Source organism: Oncorhynchus keta, chromosome 36, assembly GCF_023373465.1.
Source record: "Oncorhynchus keta strain PuntledgeMale-10-30-2019 chromosome 36, Oket_V2, whole genome shotgun sequence".
In the NCBI taxonomy this organism is placed as follows: Eukaryota; Metazoa; Chordata; class Actinopteri; order Salmoniformes; family Salmonidae; genus Oncorhynchus; species Oncorhynchus keta.
Genome location: NC_068456.1, coordinates 22,805,978 through 22,830,910, shown reverse-complemented (window position 1 = coordinate 22,830,910; position 24,933 = coordinate 22,805,978). Strand labels below are relative to the sequence as shown.

Below are 24,933 nucleotides of genomic sequence, written 5' to 3'. Positions count from 1 at the left end.
TCCCAAAGAGAATGGTAGTCAAACAAATGTATTTGTGAAATTAACTTGGATTGATTTAGGTTAGGATCAGGAAAGTATGGTAGATTATTCTGTAAACTTTAAATCTCTAAAACATGAATAGACAAAATGCAATAACACACAAACAAGCAAACTCTGGAAATAGCATGCAAGATTCAGAGACTGATAAAGTGAACAGTCACTCCATGCATTATTTACCATTAGAATTAGAAACACAAAAGTGGGGAAGACCAGGGAAGAAGAACACGTCATCTTAATGAGAAAAAACAACAACCCATTTCACTCAATAAATAATGCACAGGGATTATGTATGCCTCTAACAGCAAGCAGGTCTCTGTAAAGTGAGGAGAGCATTTGTTTCAGCACTAAGGCATGTTAAATGGTGGAAACTATTTTGATAGTAGCAGCCAAGGCTCTGTGAATGTGAATGAGACCCATGGTAGATGACGAGCTAGATATGCCTGGAATTGATCAGTGTTTTCATGTATTCTTTATGACATCCCAATAGGAATAGGCAAATTCACATATAGTACGATGACGTAAGTCATGAAAAAAGTATTATTATGCATTATTGTAATGTCATTACAAATGTCTGAAATATTGCTGTTGTCCATCTTTTCTTACACTTTAAATCCCCGCCCCCATTGCCCCACAGGAGGCCTTATGCCGCTTGCCAGGCCAAATTTGTTCTTAATGGACTTGCCTGGTAAAATAAAAAGGTCAAATAAAAAAATAGAATTGCTGAGAATACTCAAATACAGATACAGTACCAGTCAAACGTTTGGACACACCTACTCCTACCACACCTACTAATTGACTGGCCTTCATGTCTTATAGTAATGATGGATTGTCATTTCTCTTTGCTTATTTGAGATGTTCTTGCCATAATATGGACTTGGTCTTTTACCAAATAGGGATATCTTCTGTATACCACCCCTACCTTGTCACAACACAACTGACTGGCTCAAACGCATTAAGGAAAGAAATTCCACAAATGAAATTTTAACAAGGCACACCTGTTAATTGAAATGCATTCCAGGTGACTACCTCATGAAGCTGGTTGAGAGAATACCAATAGTGTGCAAAGCTGTCATCAAGACAAAGGTGGCTACTTTGAAGAATCTCAAAGATTTGTTTAACACTTTCTTGGTTACTACATGATTCCATATGTGTTATTTCATAGTTTTGATGTCTTCACTATTATTCTACAATGTAGAAACTAGTAAAAAGAAAAGAAAGACTTGAATGAGTAAGTGTGTCCAAACTTTTGACTGGTACTGTATATATATATGAGGATAAATTCCAGAAATAAAATGTAAGAATCTCACTGCCTGGGCCTGAGACTGGATTTAGTATGCAGTGGCTAAGACAATCCATTAATTCAGACTCCAGATGCTGGCAGAACTTTGAGCCTGTTTGGTTACTGTATAGAATATGACCCAGGTAGAGTGTCTTGGATGCTACTGACTGAAGGTCTGCCAGAAATAGTAAACAGTCATCATTCCTTTATAGGGCACTGGGTGAATACTGACTGCACTGGTAATTAGTAGCCAAAAACACATGTTTGACAAACTGTTCTTATGCCCCTTAATTCATTATACAGTTTAGGTGACATTAAAACAAACATTTGATGGGGACTTCCATGTATAAAGTCTTGTACAAAGTAAATAAACAGTCTAGTTCTCCTACTGCATTATCAGGAGCAGTGGATTCCAAAGATAGATTTTAATCAAAGGTCTACCATTAAATGAGACCACTAACCCTTTTCTAGGTCCATCACCATCCAGAAACTACATGATTTAGTTTCTAGTCTGCCACTACACAGCCTTGGATCAATATGTACCTCGTCAACAGACATTCAATACCAGCTGTTAGACAAGTACAGCAATGCACAATATGATCGCATCTAATTGGCTACAGGAATCTTTGGATTAACCTAAAGTTGTGAGGTAGAATATCATTGCAATAATGCATTAGTTGATGTTAGATACTAATAGCTTAATACACCTTGTATTGCAGTTGCACAGTTTGACAATCGGGTATAGGTTGACAATTTGACATTACTCATGCGAGACAGGAAATAGGAGCTCAAACAGTATACCAGAGCCTACAAGGTAAAACATCTGCCGCTGTGCCCTTGAGCAAGCATACCACACTGCATCCCACTGCTGGCTTGCCTCTGTAGCTAAGCAGGATTGGTCCTGGTCAGTCTCTGAATGGGAGACCAGATACTGCTGGAAGTGGTGTAGGAAGCACTCTTTCCTCTGGTCTAAAAAAATATATCCCATTGGCCTGTGTAGGGTGCCGTCTTCAGATGGGGCGTTAAACAGGTGTCCTGACTGTCTGTGGTCACTAAAGATCCCAGGGCACTTATTGTAAGAGTAGGGGCATTAACCCCGGTCTCCTGACTGTATTCTCAATATGGCCCTCCTATCATGGCTACCTAATCATCCCCAGCTTCCAATTAGCTCATTCATCACCCCCCCATCCCCTGTAACTATTCCCCAGGTTGTTGCTGTAAATGAGAATGTGTTCTCAGTCAACTTACCTGGTAAAATAAGGGTAAAATAAGTCAAAGCTAGGCACTTGACCCTAATTGCTCCAGGGGCGCTGTACAATGGTAGTTGGGGAGTTGGGCTATGCAAGAAACACAGTTCCATTACACTTGTGTGTAAAATAACAAATATAAGCACCCCTCAAATTATTATTAGTCTGAAAAGTACTTCAGCACTCTTGAAGTGAAAGAGCTGTAGAGAGATGCTATCAATCCCCATACTGCTCACGGAACATTACGTTCACTAAGCTCTACCATGGCATGGCAAAATTTCATCATGAACAGAACCCCAATCATTCTAAAACAGCACTCCATGCATAATCCCAGACAATTAATGCTAAGACAGCAGGAGCCAATGGGATCAGACATGGCAAGATACAGGAGGTCCTGAAATAGACCAAGTTAACAGCAGTGAAATGTAGCACTGGTCAATAGTGGCTCCAAATGCTGACAGTTTACAAAGAGTCATAAGGAAGGAAGCAGCAACATGTCGATCATTATGAACTCCTCTCTGGCACACTGCAGCCCTAATCTGGGAAAACGTCTGACGCAGCACAGAAGTTTATCCTGCACACAGGATATTAATTTGATGAAATATTCTGTTTACAAAGCCTATGTGCCCTAATCCAAAAATTAATCTAATTTTCCCCCTGAAGTAGACTTCCTGAATACAAGCAATACAAGATCCCTGCCTCATAAAGGTCTTGGCCTATGACACATACAAAATTGTATATATATGCCAGATTTGGAGAACTATGATTGCCATAATTGACATTAATGTCTTGATCAAAGTATTACATTTTCTCTACACCACACTGACTTAGCTTACTCGGCAAAGGGGATAGGTTCCACTCTGAATGAGCACAGTGGATTTTTAACTTCCTCAAACAAACCCATCGCTCAAAATAGATTATTTCTCACACAATGCTTTCAGATGTGCCCTGTCATCGATGCAGCCCAACAAAAGGCCATTTATGTGGACACCTGTTCGTCGAACATCTCATTTCAAAATCATGGGCATTAATATGGAGTTAGTCCCTCCTTCGCTGCAATAACAGACTCTGTTAGGACACTAGCTTTCCACTAGATGTTGGAATATTGCTGCTGGGATTTGCTTCCATTAAGCTGCAAGAGAATTAGTGAGGCCGGGCACAGATGTAGGGCGATTAGGCCTGGCTTGCAACCGGCGTTCTATTTCATCCCAAAGGTGTTCGATGGGGTTGAGGTCAGGGCTCTGTGCAGGCCAGTCAAGGTCTTCCACACCGATCTCAACAAACCATTTCTGACCTTGCTTTGTGCACGGGGGTAATGTCATGCTGAAACAGGAAAGGGCCTTCCACAAACTGTTACCACAAAGTTGGAAGCACAGAATTGTCTAGAATGTCATTGTATGCTGTAGCATTGAGATTTCCCTTCACTGGAACTAAGGGACATAGCCCGAACCATGAAAAACTACCCCAGACCATTATTCCTCCACCAAACTTTACATTTGGCACTATGCATTGGGGCAGGTAGCGTTTCCCTGGCATCCGCCTAACCCATATTTGTCTGCCAGGTGGTGATGTGAGATTCATTTTTATTTATTAAATATTTTAGTTAACCTTTATTTAACTAGGCAAGTTAGTTAATAACAAATTCTTACTTACAATGACGGCCTACCAAAAGGCAAAAGGCCTCCTGTGGTGACAGGGGCTGGGATTTAATTTAAAATATATATATATGTATCTAAAAATATAGGACAAAACACACATCACGACAAGAGAGACAACACAACACTACTGTCAGGACCCGGTTACGAACCCGGGTCTCCGGAGTGAGAAACAGTCACTTAACCAACTGAGCCATGAATAGTCGGCAGAACCCAGAAGATGAGGCAGACACAGCAGTACTTGAGACGGTGTATTTAATGAAGTAAAAAGTGAAGTCCTTCAGGAAAACATGAAACTCCACAACCTCAAAAGGAATTCCACAAGAACAAAGGTAATCCTCCAAGACAAAAAGGTAAATCCACAAGGTGGTAGGTATAGCATAAAAAGCCTCAAAAGATACTCAAAAATAAATAAACAAGAACAAAAAAAAGAATTCCACAAGAGAGTCCACCGGGATCAACAAGAGTTCACAGAATACTAGGGCTGGGTGCCAACATACAAACACAGAGCAAAGAACTGAGGAAAACTAAGGGTTTAAATACAATCAGGGGAAACGAGGCACAGGTGCAAATAATAATGGGGATCAAGGGAAAACAAAAGGTCAAAAAGCACAATGGGGGCATCTAGTGACCAAAAACCGGAACAACCCTGGCCAAATCCTGACAACTACATAGAGAGCTAAGAAAATAAGATTGCAAGGCAGCAACACATGACAACACAGCATGGTAGAAACACAACATGACAACAACATGGGAGCAGCACAAAACATGGTACAAACAAACTGCGAACTGAAAAGACAAGTGACCCAGGGATGTGTGTGCTTTGGGGACAGGATGTGACTGGCAGAACGGGTATTGTATGTGGAGGATGAGGGCTGCAGTAGGTATCTCAGATAGGGGGAGTGAGACCTAAGATGGTTTTATAAATAATCATCAACCAGTGGGTCTTGTGACAAGTATACAGAAATGACCAGTTTACAGAGGAGTAAAGAGTGCAGTGATGTGTCCTATAAGTAGCATTGGTGGCAAATCTGATGGCCGAATGGTAAAGTACATCTAGCCGCTCTATAGATTGCGTCTCTGTAATCTAGCATGGGTATGGTGGTCATCTGAATCAGGGTTAGTTTGGCAGCTGTGGTGAGGAGGAGCGACTACGATAGATGAAGCCAAGTCTAGATTTAACTATAGCCTGCAGCTTTGATATATGCTGAGAGATGGACAGTGTACCGTCTAGCCAGTCAATTGATTATTGACACGTTTTTCCAACACTTTTGATAAGTACTTGTATGCGGTGACTAAACCTCAGTGACTCTAAACCCTCAGAGTTAGTAATCACACCTGCATGGACATAAATACCGCATTCTTCTTAACAAACCACATGACATTTGTTTTGAAGGCCTTTTGTTAATCAGAACAAGGTTAAGGCTAGACAAGCAAAGCATTTTGGACACTAAGAGGTAAGCTATGTTGTAGAGCATTTAAATCAAAATCCGGATGGAGGGGCCAGTTAGTATAAAACTGTATCTTTTTTGCAAAAATATAAATGGATGAAATAGCTTAATACTGCCGTTTGAGCTATATTGTTGATGAAAATTGAAAAGAGCTTGGGGCCTAATATTGAGAAACATGGCAAACGTTGTTTATAATCAATCCTCAAGGTGACAGGCAGTGGCTGAGACAGCAGATTTTCTGACTTTATACACTGCACTCTTTGAGAAAGGTGAGTTAGCAAACCAGGCCAAAGATTCTTCCCATAAAGAGACACCAATACAATCCTTAGCCAGCCAACGGAGAATGGAATGGTCCCATTCACTGCTCAAATGCTTTGGCCAAGTCAAATATGGGGCACTTATTATTTTTTCAGGCTTTGCCACAAAACATTGCATAGAATTTTCACAGGGCAAAGGTGACATCATTGAGGACCTTTAAGGTTGCAGTGACACATCCATAACCTGAGCGGAAACATTTTTTTCTGCAAAATGAAAAAGCCAGTCAATTGATTATTGACACGATCTCTTTTTTCCAGGACAAACTGTTTTGATAAAAGGGGCAAAATAGAAATGATGTCCTATAAATCCTAAACTAGTGGTCCCCATCCCGCATGCGGGAGCGTCAAATTTCCCGCCCCTGACACAATACCAGACGCAATCGGACATAAATATGGCCTCCAGAAAATATTCCTATTCAAGAAAATCATAAATGAAATATATTGAGACACAGCTTAGAATTTTGTTAATCACCCTGTCATGGACAAACAGATTTTTTTTTTCAAAATATGTTTTCTCATCCAAAGCTAGACAAGCATAGACATTTTGTCCAGCTAGCAGACAGGTAACTTGGTCAAGGAAATCAGCAAAAGCAGTCAAATAAAAATCGTTTACTATTTGCAGAGCATTTTCGGATGTTTTCAGCTGAACCAGGCATCCGTTCGGGCCAGTTAGATAGCAAATGTTGATTTTTTCCAGAAAAATATAATTTTTGTGCTACAAGGCAGAAATAGCTAACCGTTTGTTCTTCAGCGTTTGGCTGAGAAATCATGTATTCACACATAAAAGCATTTGAAATTGCAGTTTTGGAAAATGAAAAAAATATTCCATCTTAGCTCCAAAATATCGACAGAAACATGGCAAACGTTGTTTATAATCAATCCTCAAGGTGTTTTTCAAATATCTATTCAATAATATATCCATGGGGACAATTGTTTTCAGTAGCCCAGCCTTCATTCAGTTTGAGTAATGGCTACAGAACTGTGATGTTTACGCATTCAAGAACAGTCTCATTGAGCTTCAGGTGACCACTCCCAAATGACACATGACCAAACATCAAAAAACACGCAATGAAAAGCCACGTATACGGGAAAATTCTTCAACATAAATGCGTAAAACTGACATCACATTGACAGATGAACATTTGCATCAGTGGAAGACGGAGTAAAGAATGTAATCTGATATTCAATCACCAGCCAGATGCAGGCCCACATTCACTGCTCAATAGGGACTTTTCACTTGAATGAGTCAGCATAAACAAATATAATCATAATAAAACATGGGGCACTTTACAACCATACTGGTTGAAATTTTTCTCAGGTGCTGCAACATTAGTTCAGTTATACTCAACCTGACTTTTGTTTTTACAGTTTTGGAAACTTTAGAGTGTTTACTGGAATCAAAAGGATAAGCAGTCAAGAACTTTAGATGCATATTCTAGCATCTTGTCCTGACAAAACTTTTATCTGTTAAGATTGTGCATGGGAACAGTTAATGTTTTTTCTTCAAAAATGTTAAAATTTATTTCCTGTTTTTTCTGTGAAGTCACAACAGGTTATTTTTATATTTACAGTTAGTGTTATTATTTGTTTCTCTTTTTTTAAAGAACTGGAAAATTTGTTATGTGTGGCTTTCTGGAAAACAATGGGAATTTTTCCCCAGAAAGGAGAGACAGGTTACAAAAAGCCCCCATCAGAGAGAGGCTTGATGATGCCCTCACAGGAAAAAGTTTGGGGACCCCTGGTCTAAACCATCTGACCCAGATGTTTTTTGGAGTCAAGTTTCAGGACCTCCTTTAGCAACTCGGACTCAGTGACTGTCTGCAGGGAGAAACTTTGTAGCAGGGCAGGGGAAAAAAAGAGAGAGAAGCATCGGGGTTAGTCGCATTAGAAGGGGTGGGAGATGAGGAAATGTTGGATGAACAAGGAGGCACGGCTGAGTCAAATAGGAATCCTGACTGTCAGACACAACCACATCATCAACTTTAAGGGACATGGGCAGCTGTGAAGAGGGTTTATTCTCCAGGTCTTTAACTGTTTTCCAGAACTTCTTGGGGTTAGACCCATAGAGAGAGAACTGCTCCTTAAAGTAACTAACTTTGGCCTTCCGGATAGCCTTAGTGGACTTATTTCTAATTTGCCTGAATGAGAGCCAGTCAGCTTGAGTATACATGTGCCAAGCCTTTCGCCAAATGCAATTCTTGAGATGGAGTAACTCTGCAAGATCACGGTCGAACCAGGAGCTGAACCTGTTTTTAATTCTCATTTTCTTTATGGGGGCGTGTTTGTTGACAAAACCACTGAAAACATAAAAAAAGAAGCTTGATCCCCAAACACCCACATTTTCTGGGTGTTTGGAGTCATACCTTGTTGGATTGGTGATAATCTGAGAAAGATTTAGGGAGTCCCATTGCTTTAGGACTTGGTCAGGTGGTTTAAACATGTCCCAGTTTAGGTAACATAACAGGACAAATGCAGACTTAGTGTAAGGGGCCAGGAGAGCGCTTAGGGCAGGTAGGGTACAGGCCGGCGCTGAAGAAGGACGATAGCACCCAGCAACAGTCAACAAAGAGCTATTTTAAAGTTTAATACTAGAAAATCAAATTGTTTGGGGACTGACTTGTTGGGGACAACTAAGCACTGAAGGTGATCCTTGGTAAAGATTGCCACTCCCCCACCTTTGGAAGATCTGTCTTGCCGAAAAAGGTTATAACCAGAATTCAACATCAGAATTCAAAACACTCTTCCTTAACCATGTCTCAGTAATGACCAACAGATGTGGATTGGAGCTGTGAACCCACACTTTCAACTGATCCATTTTAGGTAATAATCTTCTAGTGTTAACGTGCAGAAAACACATGCTTTTATGAGAGCAGAAATCAGTCAAGCAGATATCAGAGCACAAGTCAGAATTGGGGCTAACAACAGTAGATGGGCCAGGGTGTACATGCACATTTCCAGATATCATCAACATCAAACATCAATCATCAACCTGAGCCCTAGGACCATGCATCAGGACTACCTGGCATGATGACTCCTTGCTGTCCCCAGTCCACCTGGCCGTGCTGCTGCTCCAGTTTCAACTGTTCTGCCTGCGGCTATGGAACCCTGACCTGTTTACCGGACGTGCTACCTGTCCCAGATCTGCTGGTTTCAACTCTCTAGAGACAGCAGGAGCGGTAGAGATACTCTTAATGATCGGCTATGAAAAGCCAACTGACTTGTTGCACCCTCAACAACTACTGTGATTATTATTATTTGACCATGCTGGTCATTTATGAACATTTGAACATCTTGGCCATGTTCTGTTATAATCTAGACCCGGCACAGCCAGAAGAGGACTGGTCACCCCTCATAGCCTGGTTCCTCTCTAGGTTTCTTCCTAGGTGTTGGCCTTTCTAGGGAGTTTTTCCTAGCCACCGTGCTTCTACACCTGCATTGCTTGCTGTTTGGGGTTTTAGACTGGGTTTCTGTACAGCACTTTGAGATATCAGCTGATGTAAGAAGGGCTATATAAATAAATGTGATTTGATCAACAGTAATACAATCAGGGAAAGCTCTGCAGTGCTGATTTACGACATCTGAATGTGCATCAGATGGAAACAAGATCATATTGTACAGCAATTTCATCAGGTAAAATGAATACAAAGCCGGCAAGAGGTGGTTAGAATGGGATGGGAGTCTGTGTAAGTCTGTGTAACCAATAGTCAGAGTCCCGAGTGTGGGAACAAACAATCTGTCCCATGGTTGGGTAAAGAACGTGTGTAGTCAACAAAGCAGGCAGGAGTCATGAGGCAAATAGCAAAATAGCAAGATGCACAAGATTGAAAAAATATTTAACGACTTTGGGCAAACCATGTAAGTTACGAGTCACAGTGCGTGTGGGCTGAAGACGAGTGAACGCTTGGGGGTACTTGGACAACCAGGACAGACGGTGAACAGATTGCCAGGTGGAATCCAAGCAGCAGGTAATGGGAGTAGGTGTGTGTCACACCCACTTGGGAGAAGCTTTTATTTCTGTTGGCAGATTTCTTGTATAAAATGCCAGTGGATGGCCCTGAACAGCAGGAGGGGTCTTCGAGGCCTTTGGATTTGGGTGGGGTAGCCGGCCATTTGTTGGGCTCAAAGGCATCGACACATCAGTGCTAATTGAAGTTGTAGATCTTTGTCCTAGCAAGCTTAGTAGCCTTAGCATTCAATCCTTATAAAGTAAAATATATTATTGGAATATATTTTTCTTCTTGGCTTTTGAAAGTAAAAAAATAGCTTCAGACTAAGCATTACTCACTCAGTTCCAGGTTGGATGGTGTTTTGTTTATTTGTTTGCCAGAGCATTTGCTGTCATCACTCCAGAGAATGCATTTCCGCCGCTCCAGAGTCCACCACTCCAGCCGATGCTTGGCATTGTGCATGGTGATCTTAGGCTTGTGTGCGGCTGCTCAGCCATGGAAACCCATTTCATGAAGCTCCCAACGAACAGTTATTGTGCTTATGCTGCTTCCAGAGGTAGTTTGGAACTCGGTAGTTGGTATTGCAGCCGAGGACAGATTATTTTTACGCGCTATGCACTTCAGCACTCTGTGGTCCAGATCTGTGAACTTGTGTGGCCTACCACTTCGCAGCTGAGCCGTTGTTGCTTCTAGACGTTTCCACTTCACAATAACAGCACTTACAGTTGACCAGGGCACCTCTAGCAGGGCATACATTTGACAAACTTGTCTTGTTGGAAAGTTGGCATCCTATGACATTGCCACTTTGAAAGTCACTGAGCTCTTCAGTAAGGTCATTCTACTGACAATGTTTGTCTATGGAGATTGCATGGCTGTGTGCTTGATTTTATACAACCGTCAGCAATGGGTGTGTCTGAAATAGCTGAATCCACTATTTTGAAGGAGTGTCTACATACTTTTGTATATATAGTGTACTTGATTAACAGTGTATAGACAGTGTAATGTTATCTGGATTAAATGCATAGATTAAATGCATAGAAATAGAATGAATAGAACGGACAGATCATTGACTTAAATGGGGATTACCATTCCATTTAGTCATTCTCTCTCTATCCATTTGATCGGATAATCCTAGGTGAAATCCATAAAGATAATTTTAGAAAAACTGGGCTATGGGAATTAAGAGATTGTTATGGCTGGAGGATATCTCACCTGCAGTTCTTGTTACAGTTCTCCTCTGTTATACCGTCTTCATCCTCTCCCCAGACATCCACCGCTGAGAAGATCAAGGCCACCAGCACGGCGAAACAGCACACCAACGCAAAGATTACGATGCATTTCTGCTGAGACTGTAAAAGAAAGCAACACATTGATTATTGGACATTTTTATTTACCTAGAGGGTCAGTGCCCCAACCTAGTGCCCCAACCTAGTGCCCCAACCTAGTGCCCCAACCTAGTGCCCCAACCTAGCTGATTTATTGCACTGCACAGCAAATCATAAATTATAGCAGCAGGTTCCCAAGGGAAGTCAACGCATACATTTACATACTGTACATGGTCAGGATCAGCCATATGGGGGAGAGAAGCCAACAGGGAACCCAGTAAAGAGGCATTTTCTGCTGATAACTTGGCATATTTGAGCTGGATCCAAATGGCTCAATATGGTGAAAAGATTACCATTATTTGTAAGGATAATAATTGGAAAAGGGAGAACAAGTATTTGCAGGGGAGGCCATGGCTGGTGGTACAGTGATCTACTGAAAACAGTTAGATTTAGCCCCAAATCAATCATTGATCAAAAATTAAAAAGTACTTCTGGAGGGCTTGTCCAAATCACAGGGGCACTTGGACCTTGGCCAACCCTGTGAGATTGTAATATATATATATATATATATATATATATATATATATATATAGAGAGAGAGAGAGTATGTCACCCCAACACTGTTTACTAGTCACTGGGACCTTTAGAAAGGAATTGTGTGTATACTGCAAGACAACATCAATAACAGTAAGTTTTGCTCTTGTTTTCTTCGTGTTTTGTGGACCCCAGGAAGAATAGCTGCTGCTTCGGTAAAAGCTAATGGGGATCCATCTATACCAATAAAATAAAATGTAGGCTAATAAAAGGCAACTTACATTTATAAAAGAAAATCTTCTAGTGGAAACTATGTTGACAATATTATGTAGGCGAACACTGTGCCCTTTGTTACTAACATAGACAGTATGTTCATTATCAATGTTACCCCTAGCGTGTATCAGCTCTTCTGAAAGACCTTATGTGCTCTCAGTGCATTTACTGTGATACGGCTGACGGAGTCCCAGGTCATCTTTAATGGATCTCTGATGATGTGAGACCTCTAAAGTATTTTCACTCCGCCAATTATGATCCTCAAAATAGGGGCACATTTGATCTACACCATGTGTCCATAGAAAGACACGCCGGCTTTGAACTGGGGAAGTGTGGATGTAGAATTAATACATTCAACAGCAAATTATACATTGTTGCTCAGAATTTCACATTTCTTTCTCTTTTGCTCTATCAAGCTAATCATGTTTATCATATGGCCATGGGGGAACTTAAACTTATGATAAGACCAGGCATTCAGTTACTAATCCACCCAAACATAACAATCAAAAGGAAAGCAGGAAACAAATGTGCTTGCTATAATTAATTTGCTACCATGGTATTACATAGTAATGACACAATAATTAGAGACTGATCTAGTCCCATACTGAAGGGTGTTTATATTGTGTTCTGTCTGATTGCTAATCTCAGTGGGGTGCTCACTTGGTTATAATGAGAACGTATTGGATAATCATTATCCTCCAGTGACATCTTCAGATATACAGTGCCTTGCAAAAGTATTCATCCCCGTTGGTGTTTTTCCTACATTGTTGCATTACAACCTGTAATTTTAATTTATTTTTATTTGGATTTTATGTAATGGACTTACACAAAATAGTCCAAATTGGTGAAGTGAAATAAAAAAGAACATGTTTAAAAAAATTCTACAAAATAAAAAATGGAAAAGTGGTGTGTGGATATGTATTCACCCCCTTTGCTAAGAGGTCCCTAAATAAGATCTGGTGCAACCAATTACCTTCAGAAGTCACATAAATAAAGTCCACCTGTGTGCAATTTAAGTGTCACATGATCTCAGTATGTGTGTATGTGTGTATGTGTGTGTGTGTGTGTGTATGTATGTATGTATGTATGTATGTATGTATTACACACACCTGTTCTGAAAGGCCCCAGAGTCTGCAACACCACTAAGCAAGCGGCAACAAGGAGCTCTCCAAAAAGTTCAGGGGAAAAGTTGTGGAGAAGTACAGATCAGGGTTGGGTTATAAAAAAAATACCTGAAACTTTGAAAATCTCACAGAGCAGCATTAAATCCATTATTAAAAAATGGAAAGAATATGGCACCACAACAAACCTGCCAAGAGAGGGCCGACCCACCAAAACTCACAGACCAGACAAGGAGGCCATTAATCAGAGTGGCAACGAAGACACCAAAGATAACCCTGAAGGAGCTGCAAAGCTCCACAGCAGAGATTGGAGTATCTGTCCATAGGACCACTTTAAGCCATACACTCCACAGAGCTGGGCTTTATGAAAGAGTGGCCAGAAAAAAAACATTGTTTAAGAAAAAATAAGCAAACACGTTTGATGTTCGCCAAAAGGCATGTGGGAGACTCCCCAAACATATGGAAGAAGGTACTCTGGTTAGGTGAGACTAAAATGTAGCTTTTTACCCATCAAGTAAAATTCTATGTCTGGCGCAAAATCAACAACTCTCATTACCCCGAGAACATCTTCCCCACAGTAAAGCATGGTGGTGGCAGCATCATGCTGTGGGGATGTTTTTCATCAGCAGGGACTGGGGAACTGGTCAGAATTCAAGGACTGATGTATGATGCTAAATACAGGGAAATTCTTGAGGGAAACCTGTTTCAGTCTTCAAAAGATTTGAGACTGAGACGGAGGTTCACCTTCCAGCAGGACAATGACCCTAAGCATACTGCTAAAGCAACACTCGAGTGGTTTAAGGGGAAACATTTAAATGTCTTGGAATGGCCTAGTCAAAGCCCAGACCTCAATCAAATTGAGAATCTGTGGTATGACTTAAAGATTGCTGTACACCAGCAGAACCCATCCAACTTGAAGGAGCTTGAGGAGTTTGACTTGATGAATGGGAAAAATCCCAGTGGCTAGATGTGCCAAGCTTATAGAGATATACCCCAAGAGACTTGCAGCTGTAATTGCTGCAAAAGGGGTCTCTACAAAGTATTGAGTTTGGGGGGGGTATGTTTTTATTTCACCTTTATTTAACCAAGTAGGCCAGTTGAGAACAAGTTCTAATTTACAACTACGAGCTGGCCAAGATAAAGCAAAGCAGTGCGACAAAAACAGAGTTACACATGGGATAAACAATCGTACAGTCAATAACACAATAGAAAAATCTGTATACAGTGTGTGCAAATGAAGTAAGGAGGTAAGGCAATAAATAGGCCAATAGTGGAAAAGTAATTACAATTTAGCAATTTACACAGGAGAGATATATGCAGATGAGGATGTGCAAGTATAAATACTGGTGTGCAAAAGAGCAGAAAAACAAAAACAAGTGTGGATGAGGTAAGTCGTTTTTTGGACGGGCTATTTACAGATGGGCTGTGTATAGCTGCAGCGACCAGTAAGCTGCTCTGACAGCTGACGCTTAAAGTTAATGAGGGAGATACAAGTCTCCAACTTCAGCGATTTTTGCAATTTGTTCCAGTCATTGGCAGCAGAGAACTGGAAGGAAAGGCGGCCAAAGTAGGTGTTGGCGTTGGGGATGAGCAGTGAAATATATCTGCTGGAGCGCGTGCTACGGGTGGGTGCTTCTATGGTGACCAGTGAGCTGAGATAAGGCAGGGCTTTGGCGGGGCTTTAGTGACAAAACGGATGGCACTGTGATAGACTGCATCCAATTTGCTGAATAGAGTGTTGGAGGCTATTTTGTAAATGACATCACCGAAGTCAAGTTATGCACGCTCAGGTTCTGTTTTTTTTTTGTCTTATTTCTTGTTTGTTTCACAATAAAAAATATTTTGCATCTTCAAAGTGGTAGGCATGTTGTGTAAATCAAATGATACAATAATTGCAGGTTGTAAGGTAAAAAAAATAGTAAAAATGTCAAGGGGGTGAATACTTTCGCAAACCACTGTACGCAGAAAACCAATGCTATAGTTTCCCCAGTGAGACACTTAATATAATATTTTATTGCTTGGATTTGGTTGGTCTTGTTCTTACATACTTGGGTGCCCTGACGGTAAAAACAAAGTTCTCATCATAACATCATATAATATCTATTGAAATATTCCCTCATGTATACTCATTTTATCTGTGTACATTTAAAAAGTATACCCAATGCACTTTGTGTGGTGGTAAATCACAACTCCAACCGGAACATTGTATAATGGCTATTGACATACAACCATGACCTAATTACTCCGCAAGTAAGACAATAACAAATATGTCCTGATCTCTTTAACTGCTGCAGGAGCCACAACATAATTATTCTTGAACACAAATATATGGTCAGCTACATGGAGTTCATTACTGAGAAGAAACCTTGAATAACAATTATAGGTAAATAGACCGCTCACACACGAGGACATATGTTTGAATTAGGTTTGTGTTGTTGGGAGGGGTCATAGTGCTAGTGTGCACTTGAAACGTTGCCAGTTATCAGACTCCTGAATGGGGTCCAGAGTCAACAGTCCTTCAGTTACCGGAGATATTCTCCCTAGCTGAAAAACAGCCATGCCCTCCTATGTGAACACGTACTCTTCGATAAGACTGAGCAAGAAAACAGTAATCACAATCTCAATGGCACTCCCCACTGCCCTTTCCCACCTGGACAAAAGGAACACCTATGTGAGAATGCTGTTCATTGACTACAGCTCAGCGTTCAACACCATTGTGTCCACAAAGCTCATTACTAAGCTAAGGACCCTGGGACTAAACACCTCCCCTCTGCAACTGGATCTTGGACTTCCTGACAGGCCGCCTGCAGGTAGTGAGGGTAGGCAACAACACATCTGCTACGCTGATCCTCAACACGGGGGCCCCTCAGCGGTGAGTCCCCTCCTGTATTCCTGGTTCACTCATGACTGCATGGCCAGGCACGACTCCAACACCATCCTTAAGTTTGCTGACGACACAACAGTGGTAGGCCTGATCACCAACAACGATGGAACAGCCTATAGGGAGGAGGTCAGAGACCTGGCAGTGTGGTACCAGGACAACAACCTCTCCCTCAACGTGAGCAAGACAAAGGAGCTGATCGTGGACTATAGAAAAAGGAGGGCAGAACACACCCCCATTCACATCGACAGGGTTGTAGTGGAGATGGGTGGAGAGTTTCAAGTTCCTTGGTGTCCACATCACTAACAAACTATCATGGTCCAAACACACCAAGACAGTTGTGAAGAGGGCACGACAACACCCTTTCCCTCTCAGGAGACTGAAAAGATTTGTCATGGGGCCTCAGATCCTCAAAAAGTTCTACAGCTACACCATCGAGAGCATCCTGACCAGTTGCATCACTGCCTGGTATGGCAACTGCTCGGCATCCGACCGCAAGGCGCTACAGAGGGTAGTGCGTACGGCCCAGTACATCACTGGGGCCAAGCTTCCTGCCATCCATGACCTATATACTAGGCGTGTCAGAGGAAGGGCCTAATAATTGTCAAAGACTCCAGTCACCCAAGTCATAAACTGTTCTCTCTGCTACTGCACGGCAAGTGGTAGCGGAGCGCCATGTCTAGGTCCATAATGCTCCTTATGAATATATGAATATAAGTATAGAGGAATAGTGACTCCGATCTCTGAATACAATAGGCTACTCCGTACAGGTACACAATAAGTTTCTTCCTTGGTTTTTCTAGGCACTGTGCCTACGCCTCTGCATTGCTTGCTCTTTGGGGTTTTAAGAAGGGTATCTGTAAAGCACTTTGAGACAACTGCTGATGTAAAAAGGGCTTTATAAAATATATTTGATTGCTTGACTGATTGAGGGAACTGACAACATCTTTGACTACTACATTAGACAACTCATTGTGCCCCACTACCTAGAGCCTGGACTGACTTTGTGGGAAGCTCCAAGCCTGCTCAAAATGGCTGCCGCTTTAAAAGCTCCATTGTTCTAGTCCCTGTGAAAAAGACTGATGACTGGTACATGGCAGCTGGCAGGGTGCCAGTAAGTCACACACCCACTTGAAGGGAAGGTCAGTATGGATGGGCATTCAGATTCAGGGATATGAGGCAGAGATGTGTGCTGAAAAGAGGGCGTTTCTCCATCAGGGATTAAAACATTAGGCCAAAATGATAGATGTTGAGCATGCAGTGGAAAGTTGGCCTGTAATAGTAATTTGAACAAAGTGAGTGTATTCACTGCCATTACAGTCAACTCTCTCTCAGAACATAATGGAAGGTGATTTACAACTATTTTACCGTGGTAGTCATGGTACTTTGGCATCAGTTATCTAGAGTGTTTTAGCTAATTAGATGCCTGTAATATTGAAAATGGTCATGCAAATGTCGACAAGTCACATATTTTCAGAGACCCATTGTGAAAATAGTTTATTACTGTATACAAGAAAAAGACAGGCAAATGTCAGGGGCCTAATTAAGTGGATGATGATTACTCCTATTTTAGAGCTGCAGATTACCATGCCCTCAAAGGAAAGGGTTATACCGCAGCACAGGGAGATGACACTCAGAGCTCATGCAATTCTACACGCTTAGGAAAAAGGTTTCCAAAAGGGTTCTTCGACTGTCCACATAGGATAACCCTTTTTGGTTCCAGGTAGAACCCTTTTGGGTTCCATGTAGAACCCTCTGTAGAAAAGGGTTCTACATGGAACCCAAAAGGGTTGTACCTGGAACCAAAAGGGTTTTCAACTTCCAACCAAAAAGGATTAATCAAAGGGTTCTCCTATGGGGAACTTCCAATAACCCTTTAAGGTTCTAGATAGCACCTTTTTTTCTAAGAGTTTATTTTTACTACTTATACTGGAATAATTTGACTAATGTTGTCTCTAACCATTGGAGAACCTATGCAGAGAAGAAAGCCTCATGTTTCATGAACAGACAGTCTTGTTTCGGGGCAAGCCAAGTATCTGTAAGCCGCTGCTGTGGCCAGAGATGTCTGTGCTGATGATCAAATCATGCAACAAGATGTTTTCTATTCCCTTTGTAGTTGCTGAAAATTCAATTCCAGTATAGAGGAACAGCTAGAGCGTTTGTCTGTTGACTTCAGCCATGGATTTAGCCTATATACAGCACAGGCGTTGGAAAAGCCTGTCCCCTGTACACTTTAGCATGTATAAAATGTGCGTGTGTGTGTATTTATGTGAATTATAATTCATGGTCATTTTTTATAGGGGTTGATAGATTTTTCATGAGGGCAAATCACATCAGAAATGTTCAAGTGGAAATTACAAACTTTAGAAGCCTTTTTAAACTTTGAATACACCTATACATTTAAGATGACAGAGTGCTCAAATTAAGATAGTTCATCTGTATACAGCTATCCCAGAAAGAAAGGTGTCTACAGTGTATGCCCGCAACAAACCAGATTTTTCTTTCTTTCAGCATAAAGCTTCAAGTGGTGATCCAAACCGACAGGGCCTGACAATCAGCGATTTCTTGATGTTTTCATGGAAGTTGTATAATTTAAATGAGCTTCTTGGGTCGGTCACATTTGTAACAAGCTAATTGCATTCACTAAAAACCAAAGCAGAAAGGCATGCTTTAATCTATATTTGGCTCCCAGAAGTGATTAACAGACAGCCTGCATATCTGTTCTGTACTAGAGGGTTCAGTAACCTACAATATTCCTTCATCAAGCCCCAGAGAGCACTCAGCACAGAGTATCTACCTACCATCCACAAGGCAGGTCTACCACAGTGCCTTTACCATAACCTTACATCATGGACATGACGCATGCCCGCACAAACATTGTTACCTATGAAATGATGCAGAGATCTGCAACAGAAACTGCTCATCCTTGTGGAAATAGTAGAGAGAGAGAGAGTTAATATTCAGTGTGTCTCAAGAGACTCATTGTCTGTTATGAGCACAGCTGTTCTATGAAGAACTGCCATCGCTCACCAGCTTGTAATGGAAAATAATAGGACAGGGGAAATTAGATTGTATAAATATTCAACCGTGTAACCAAAAAGTTGAGTTATACACTGTTATACATAAGTGCTCAGAAAGGTACTGAGTTAGATTGGAAATATTACTCTGTTTCAATAGAAGCTTTGCCGACCACAACTTACTTTCCCATTCTTTCAGACACTAGTACAGTAGTAATGTAGTAATGAGGTATAACGAAGAGGAGGATTTCTTATCAAACTTGGCATATTGTGCAGATAAAAAAGAACCAGAGTATAACTATATACTATATAATTTCTCATCTGTACTTTAGTAAGAGGATTTTTCCTCGTAGTTTAGTCGGGATAGTTGAGGAGTACAGGCGTTCCTGACATCTAATAGCTTGGTACTTGGTTAAAGAGCAGGTCGTGTCTCTGGTAGACTGATGTGGGTGCAGAGACTCTGAACACTGACGAAGGCACCAGGGTGAAAGGATTGGATGGATTTCCCTAAACAACAGACTCTTGATGCATAGTGGTGTAAGAGCTCTGTTTACCTTCTACATATAGACAGTTCACACACTTACAGTAGTGTGGAGAATGTGTAAAACACTGATAAGACACCAAAACTGTAGATTGATTTGAAAAGAAAACTTCAAGGACCAAAAATAAAAAATAAAGATGAGATTGATTGCACTGTATGTGCAATCTAGGAGAAGCTTGGTCTTGAATTATAAATAGCCTGGAAATAAAAAACCTTTGAGTTTCATGAAATATGTCACGAATCCGACCGAGGGTGTTTCCCCTTCCCGGGCGGTTGGCGCTCGGCGGTCGTCGTCACCGGCCTATTAGCTGCCACTGATTGTTTTCTCCCCTCCTTGTATGTTTAGTGGTAGCACCTGTTCATGATTGAACCAGCTAATTAGTTTGTCTTTATTAGGCAGCCGGCCCGCCTGGTTGTTGTGCGGGATTATTGCAGTGTAACCTTCGGCTCTGTTGTTAGAAGTACGTGTTAGTGCCTGGTCGTTACGTTTTCTGTTGTACATTCTCATTCCCTGTGTTTGGGGCCGTTACTATTGTGAGCACCCTGGGATGCGTTGGCGCTATTAAAGACGCACAGCTTTGCACTCACTGTCTCCTGCGTTTGACTCCACACACCTACGACACCTGAAGTGTTACAGAATCCCGCACCATAAAAATCGAATGGAGTCAGCAGGAGCAGCAGCCAACCCTCTCCCATCGATGGAGGAACGGGTTCTCCACCACACCACCATTCTCCATCGGATCGGATCCGCGATGGATCAAGTGATGGAGAGAATGGACCGATGGGAGAGGAGTGGTCTCCTCTCTCCACCTTCGGCACCCCCGACTCCGGTCTCCCCATCACTCGACTCCAGCACCCTTCGTCTGACGCTACCGAGGGCTTATGATGGAGCGGCGGCGGGTTGCCAGGGGTTTCTGCTTCAGCTGGAGCTATACCTGGCCACCGTTAGACCCCCTCCCTCAGGAGCGGAGAGGGTGAGTGTCCTCATCTCCTGCCTCACGGGTCGTGCTCTGGAGTGGGGAACGCAGTCTGGAATGGCCCAGACTCAGCGCGGGAGCACTACCCAGAGTTTTCCTGCCGCTTCCGTGCCGTATTTGATCACCCTATAGACGGCCGAGCGGTGGGAGAACGACTTTTATCTCAGGCAGGAGAGGAGGAGCGCCCAGGATTACGCAGCTGGAGTTCCGGACCTTGGCAGCCGGATCTGGGTGGAACGACAGGGCCCTTATGGACCACTACAGGTGTGGTCTCCGAGAGGACGTCCGCCGGGAGTTAGCGTGTCGGGACACCACTCTGTCACTGGATCAGCTGATTGACATGTCCATTCGACTGGACAATCTGCTGGCTGCCCGCGGGCGTTCAGAGAGGGTCCTGTGCGTTCCACCACCCGGCCCCTCCGCTCCCATTCCGATGGAGTTGGGAGGGGCTGCGCCGAGGGTGCCGGAGGAGGGGCCTTCCCTGCACCAACTGTGGTCGGAGAGGACACACGTCTGATCGGTGCTGGGGGTCCGTCTGGGAGTAGAGATGGCAGGCGGGAACGCTTCTCGGTCACCCCAGGTGAGTCAGCATCAGACTCACCCAGAATCCCTTGTTGGCCATATGTTTGTCTTAATCTCTTTCCTTCACTTTTTTCCCTCTTCCCAGCATAGGGCGCTAGTCGATTCAGGCGCAGCTGGGAACTTTATGGATCGCGGACTCGCCCTTAAGTTAGGGGTTCCGCTGGTGCCGATAGATTCTCCTTTCCCCGTGCACTCCCTAGATAGCCGGCCATTAGGGTCAGGGATGGTCGGGGAGACCACGATCCCACTGGACATGGTGACGCAGGGGAATCATAGGGAGCGTATCAGTTTTTTATTATTGATTCGCCTGCGTTTCCAGTGGTGCTGGGGACTCCTGGCTGGCCCGGCACAATCCTAAAATTTCGTGGAGACAAGGGTTCTCCAGGGGTGGTCAGAGGAGTGTTCTGGAAGGTGTTTGGGAGTTTCCATCGGTGCCACGTCGGTGGAGAGTCCAGACCAGGGTTCCACGGTGTGCATTCCCCCAGTATGCCGATTTGGCAATCGCTTTCAGTAAAGTGAAAGCGACTAAATTACCACCTTATCGACCGGGAAGGGATTGTACGATAGATCTCAGGTAGACGCTGCGCTTCCCAAGAGTCATGTGTACCCGCTGTCCCAGGAGGAGACGTTGGCAATGGAGACATATGTCACGGAGTCGCTGGGACAGGGGTACATTCGGCCCTCCATTTCACCCGTCTCCTCGAGTTTCTTTTTTGTGAGGAAAAAGGAGGGAGGTTTGCGTCCGTGTATCGATTATAGAGGTCTAAACGCCATCACAGTGGGGGTATAGTTACCCTCTACCTCTCATCGCTACGGCGGTGGAATCGTTCCACGGAGCGCAGTTCTTCACAAAACTGGATCTCAGGAGCGCGTATAGTCTGGTGCGTATTCGGAAGGGAGACGAGTGGAAAACCGCATTTAGTACTACATCCGGCCACTATGAGTACCTCGTCATGCCGTATGGGTTAAAGAATGCTCCAGCCGTTTTCCAATCCTTTGTAGACGAGATTCTCAGGGACCTGTGCGGTCAGGGGGTGGTTGTTTATATCGATGACATTCTGATCTACTCGGCCACTCACACGCGCATGTGTCTCTGGTGCGCAAAGTGCTTGGAAGACTGCTGGAGCATGACCTATACGTCAAGGCTGAGAAATGCGTGTTCTCTAAACGAGCCGTCTCTTTTCTGGGATATCGCATTTCCACCTCGGGGTGGTGATGGAGGGTGAACGCATTAGGGCCGTGCGTAATTGTGGCCGACTCCAACCACGGTAAAAGGAGGTGCAGCGGTTTTGGGTTTTGCCAACTACTACCGGAGGTTTATCCGGGGTTTTGGCCAGATAGCGGCTCCCATTACCTCACTGCTGGGGGGCCCGGTGCGATTGCAGTGGTCAGCACAGGGCGGACAGGGCATTCAACAAGTTGAAGGCGCTGTTCACTGAGGCGCCCGTGTTGGCGCATCCGGATCCCTCTCTAGCATTCATAGTGGAGGTGGACGCGTCCGAGGCTGGGGTGGGTGCCGTGCTATCACAGCGCTCGGGTACGCCACCAAAACTCCGCCCCTGCGCTTTCTTCTCAAGGAAGCTCAGCCCAGCGGAGCGTAACTATGATGTGGGGGACCGGGAGTTGCTAGCGGTGGTTAGAGCTCTGAAGGTGTGGAGACACTGGCTTGAGGGGGCTAAGCACCCTTTTCTCATCTGGACCGACCACCAGAATCTGGAGTATATTCGGGCTGCAAGGAGACTTAACCCACGTCAGGCAAGGTGGGCCATGTTCTTCACCCGGTTCCGGTTTACTTTGTCTTATAGACCGGGCTCCCAGAACGTGAGGGCTGACGCACTGTCCCGCCTTTTCGACACCGAGGATGGGTCCACCGAACCTACTCCCATCCTTCCCGCCTCTAAGCTGGTAGCCCCAGTGGTATGGGAGGTGGACTCGGACATCGGCGGGCGTTACGGGCTGAACCCGCGCCTCCTCAGTGTCCAGCGGGGCGAAGGTACGTGCCGCTTGATGTTCGGGACAAGCTGATTCGGTGGGCTCACGTCCTACCCTCCTCGGGTCACCCTGGGGTGACGAGGACAGTGGGAGCCTTCAGGGGAGGTATTGGTGGCCTACGTTGGTTAAGGACGTTAAGGGTTATGTCTCCTCTTGCTCAGTGTGCGCTCAGAGAGTAAGGCTCCTAGGCACCTTCCTACAGGAAGCTACAACCCCTCCCCGTTCCACAGCGGCCATGGTCACATCTGTCCATAGATTTCCTGACCGATCTTCCGCCGTCTCAGGGGAACACCGCGGTTCTAGTGATTGTGGATCGGTTTTCTAAGTCCTGCCGTCTCCTCCCGTTGCCCGGTATCCCTACAGCCCTGCAGACTGCGGAGGCATTATTTACCCATGTCTTTCGGCACTACGGGGTGCCGGAGGACATCGTTTCTGTCGGGGCCCCCAATTCACGTCTCGGGTATGGAGAGCGTTCATGGAACGTTTGGGGGTCTCTGTCAGCCTGACCTCCGGTTATCACCCGAGAGTAATGGGCAGGTGGAGAGATTGAACCAGGAGGTGGGTAGGTTTCTGCGGTCGTATTGCCAGGATCGGCCAGGGGAGTGGGCACATTCCCTGGGCTGAAATGGCTCAGAACTCACTACGCCACTCCTCTACTAACGTGTCCCCTTTTCAGTGTGTGTTGGGATACCAGCCGGTCCTGGCACCATGGCATCCGAGCCAGACCGAGGCTCCTGCGGTGGAGGAATGGGTACAGCGCTCCAAGGAGACCTGGAGGGCCGTCCAGAGTCTCTACGACAAGCGAGTGGACGGCAGAAGAGGAGTGCTGACCGCCACCGCAGTGAGGCCCCCGTGTTTGTACCGGGGGACAGGGTCTGGCTCTCGACCCAGGAAACCTACCTCTCCGCTTGCCCTGCCGGAAGCTGGGTCCGCAGTGTGTAGGGCCCTTTAAAGTCCTGAGGAGAATAAGCGAGGTGTGTTATCGATTACAACTCCCTTCCTATTATCGAATTAACCCCTCGTTTCATGTGTCTCTCCTCAGGCCGGTGGTAGCTGGTCCCCTGCAGGACAGTGAGGTACCGGAGGTCCCTCCCCCTCTGGACATCGAGGGACCCCGGCGTACACGATCCGGGCCATTCTGGACTCAAGACGCCGGGTGAGGGGCCTGCAGTACCTCGTGGACTGGGAGGGGTACGGTCCGGAGGAGAGGTGCTGGGTACCGGTGAGGGACATCTTGGATCCATCCATGTTGAGGGATTTCCATCGCCTCCATCCGGATCGCCCTGCACCTCGTCCTCCGGGGCGACCTCGAGGCCGGTGTCGGCGCGCTGCGGGAGCCGCGTCAGGAGGGGGTACTGTCACGAATCCGACCGAGGGTGTTTCCCCTTCCCGGGCGGTTGGCGCTCGGCGGTCGTCGTCACCGGCCTATTAGCTGCCACTGATTGTTTTTCCTCCCCCTCCTTGTATGTTTAGTGGTAGCACCTGTTCATGATTGAACCAGCTAATTAGTTTGTCTTTATTAGGCACCCGGCCCGCCTGGTTGTTGTGCGGGATTATTGCAGTGTAACCTTCGGCTCTGTTGTTAGAAGTACGTGTTAGTGCCTGGTCGTTACGTTTTCTGTTGTACATTCTCATTCCCTGTGTTTGGGTCCGTTACTATTGTGAGCACCCTGGGATGCGTTGGCGCTATTAAAGACGCACAGCTTTGCACTCACTGTCTCCTGCGTTTGACTCCACACACCTACGACACCTGAA

At 44.4% G+C, this 24,933-nt stretch overlaps 1 protein-coding gene across 1 annotated transcript in view; it reads right to left on the bottom strand.

Annotated features, from left to right (window-relative positions):
• LOC118369811 (inactive phospholipase D5-like) overlaps nucleotides 1-24,933 on the bottom strand; it is a 62,643-nt gene that overhangs the window by 24,167 nt on the left and 13,543 nt on the right. Inside the window, exon 2 of the mRNA XM_035754519.2 lies at nucleotides 11,148-11,284. Coding sequence (XP_035610412.1) covers nucleotides 11,148-11,284 — 137 coding nt within the window. The remainder of the gene's footprint in view (nucleotides 1-11,147; nucleotides 11,285-24,933) is intronic.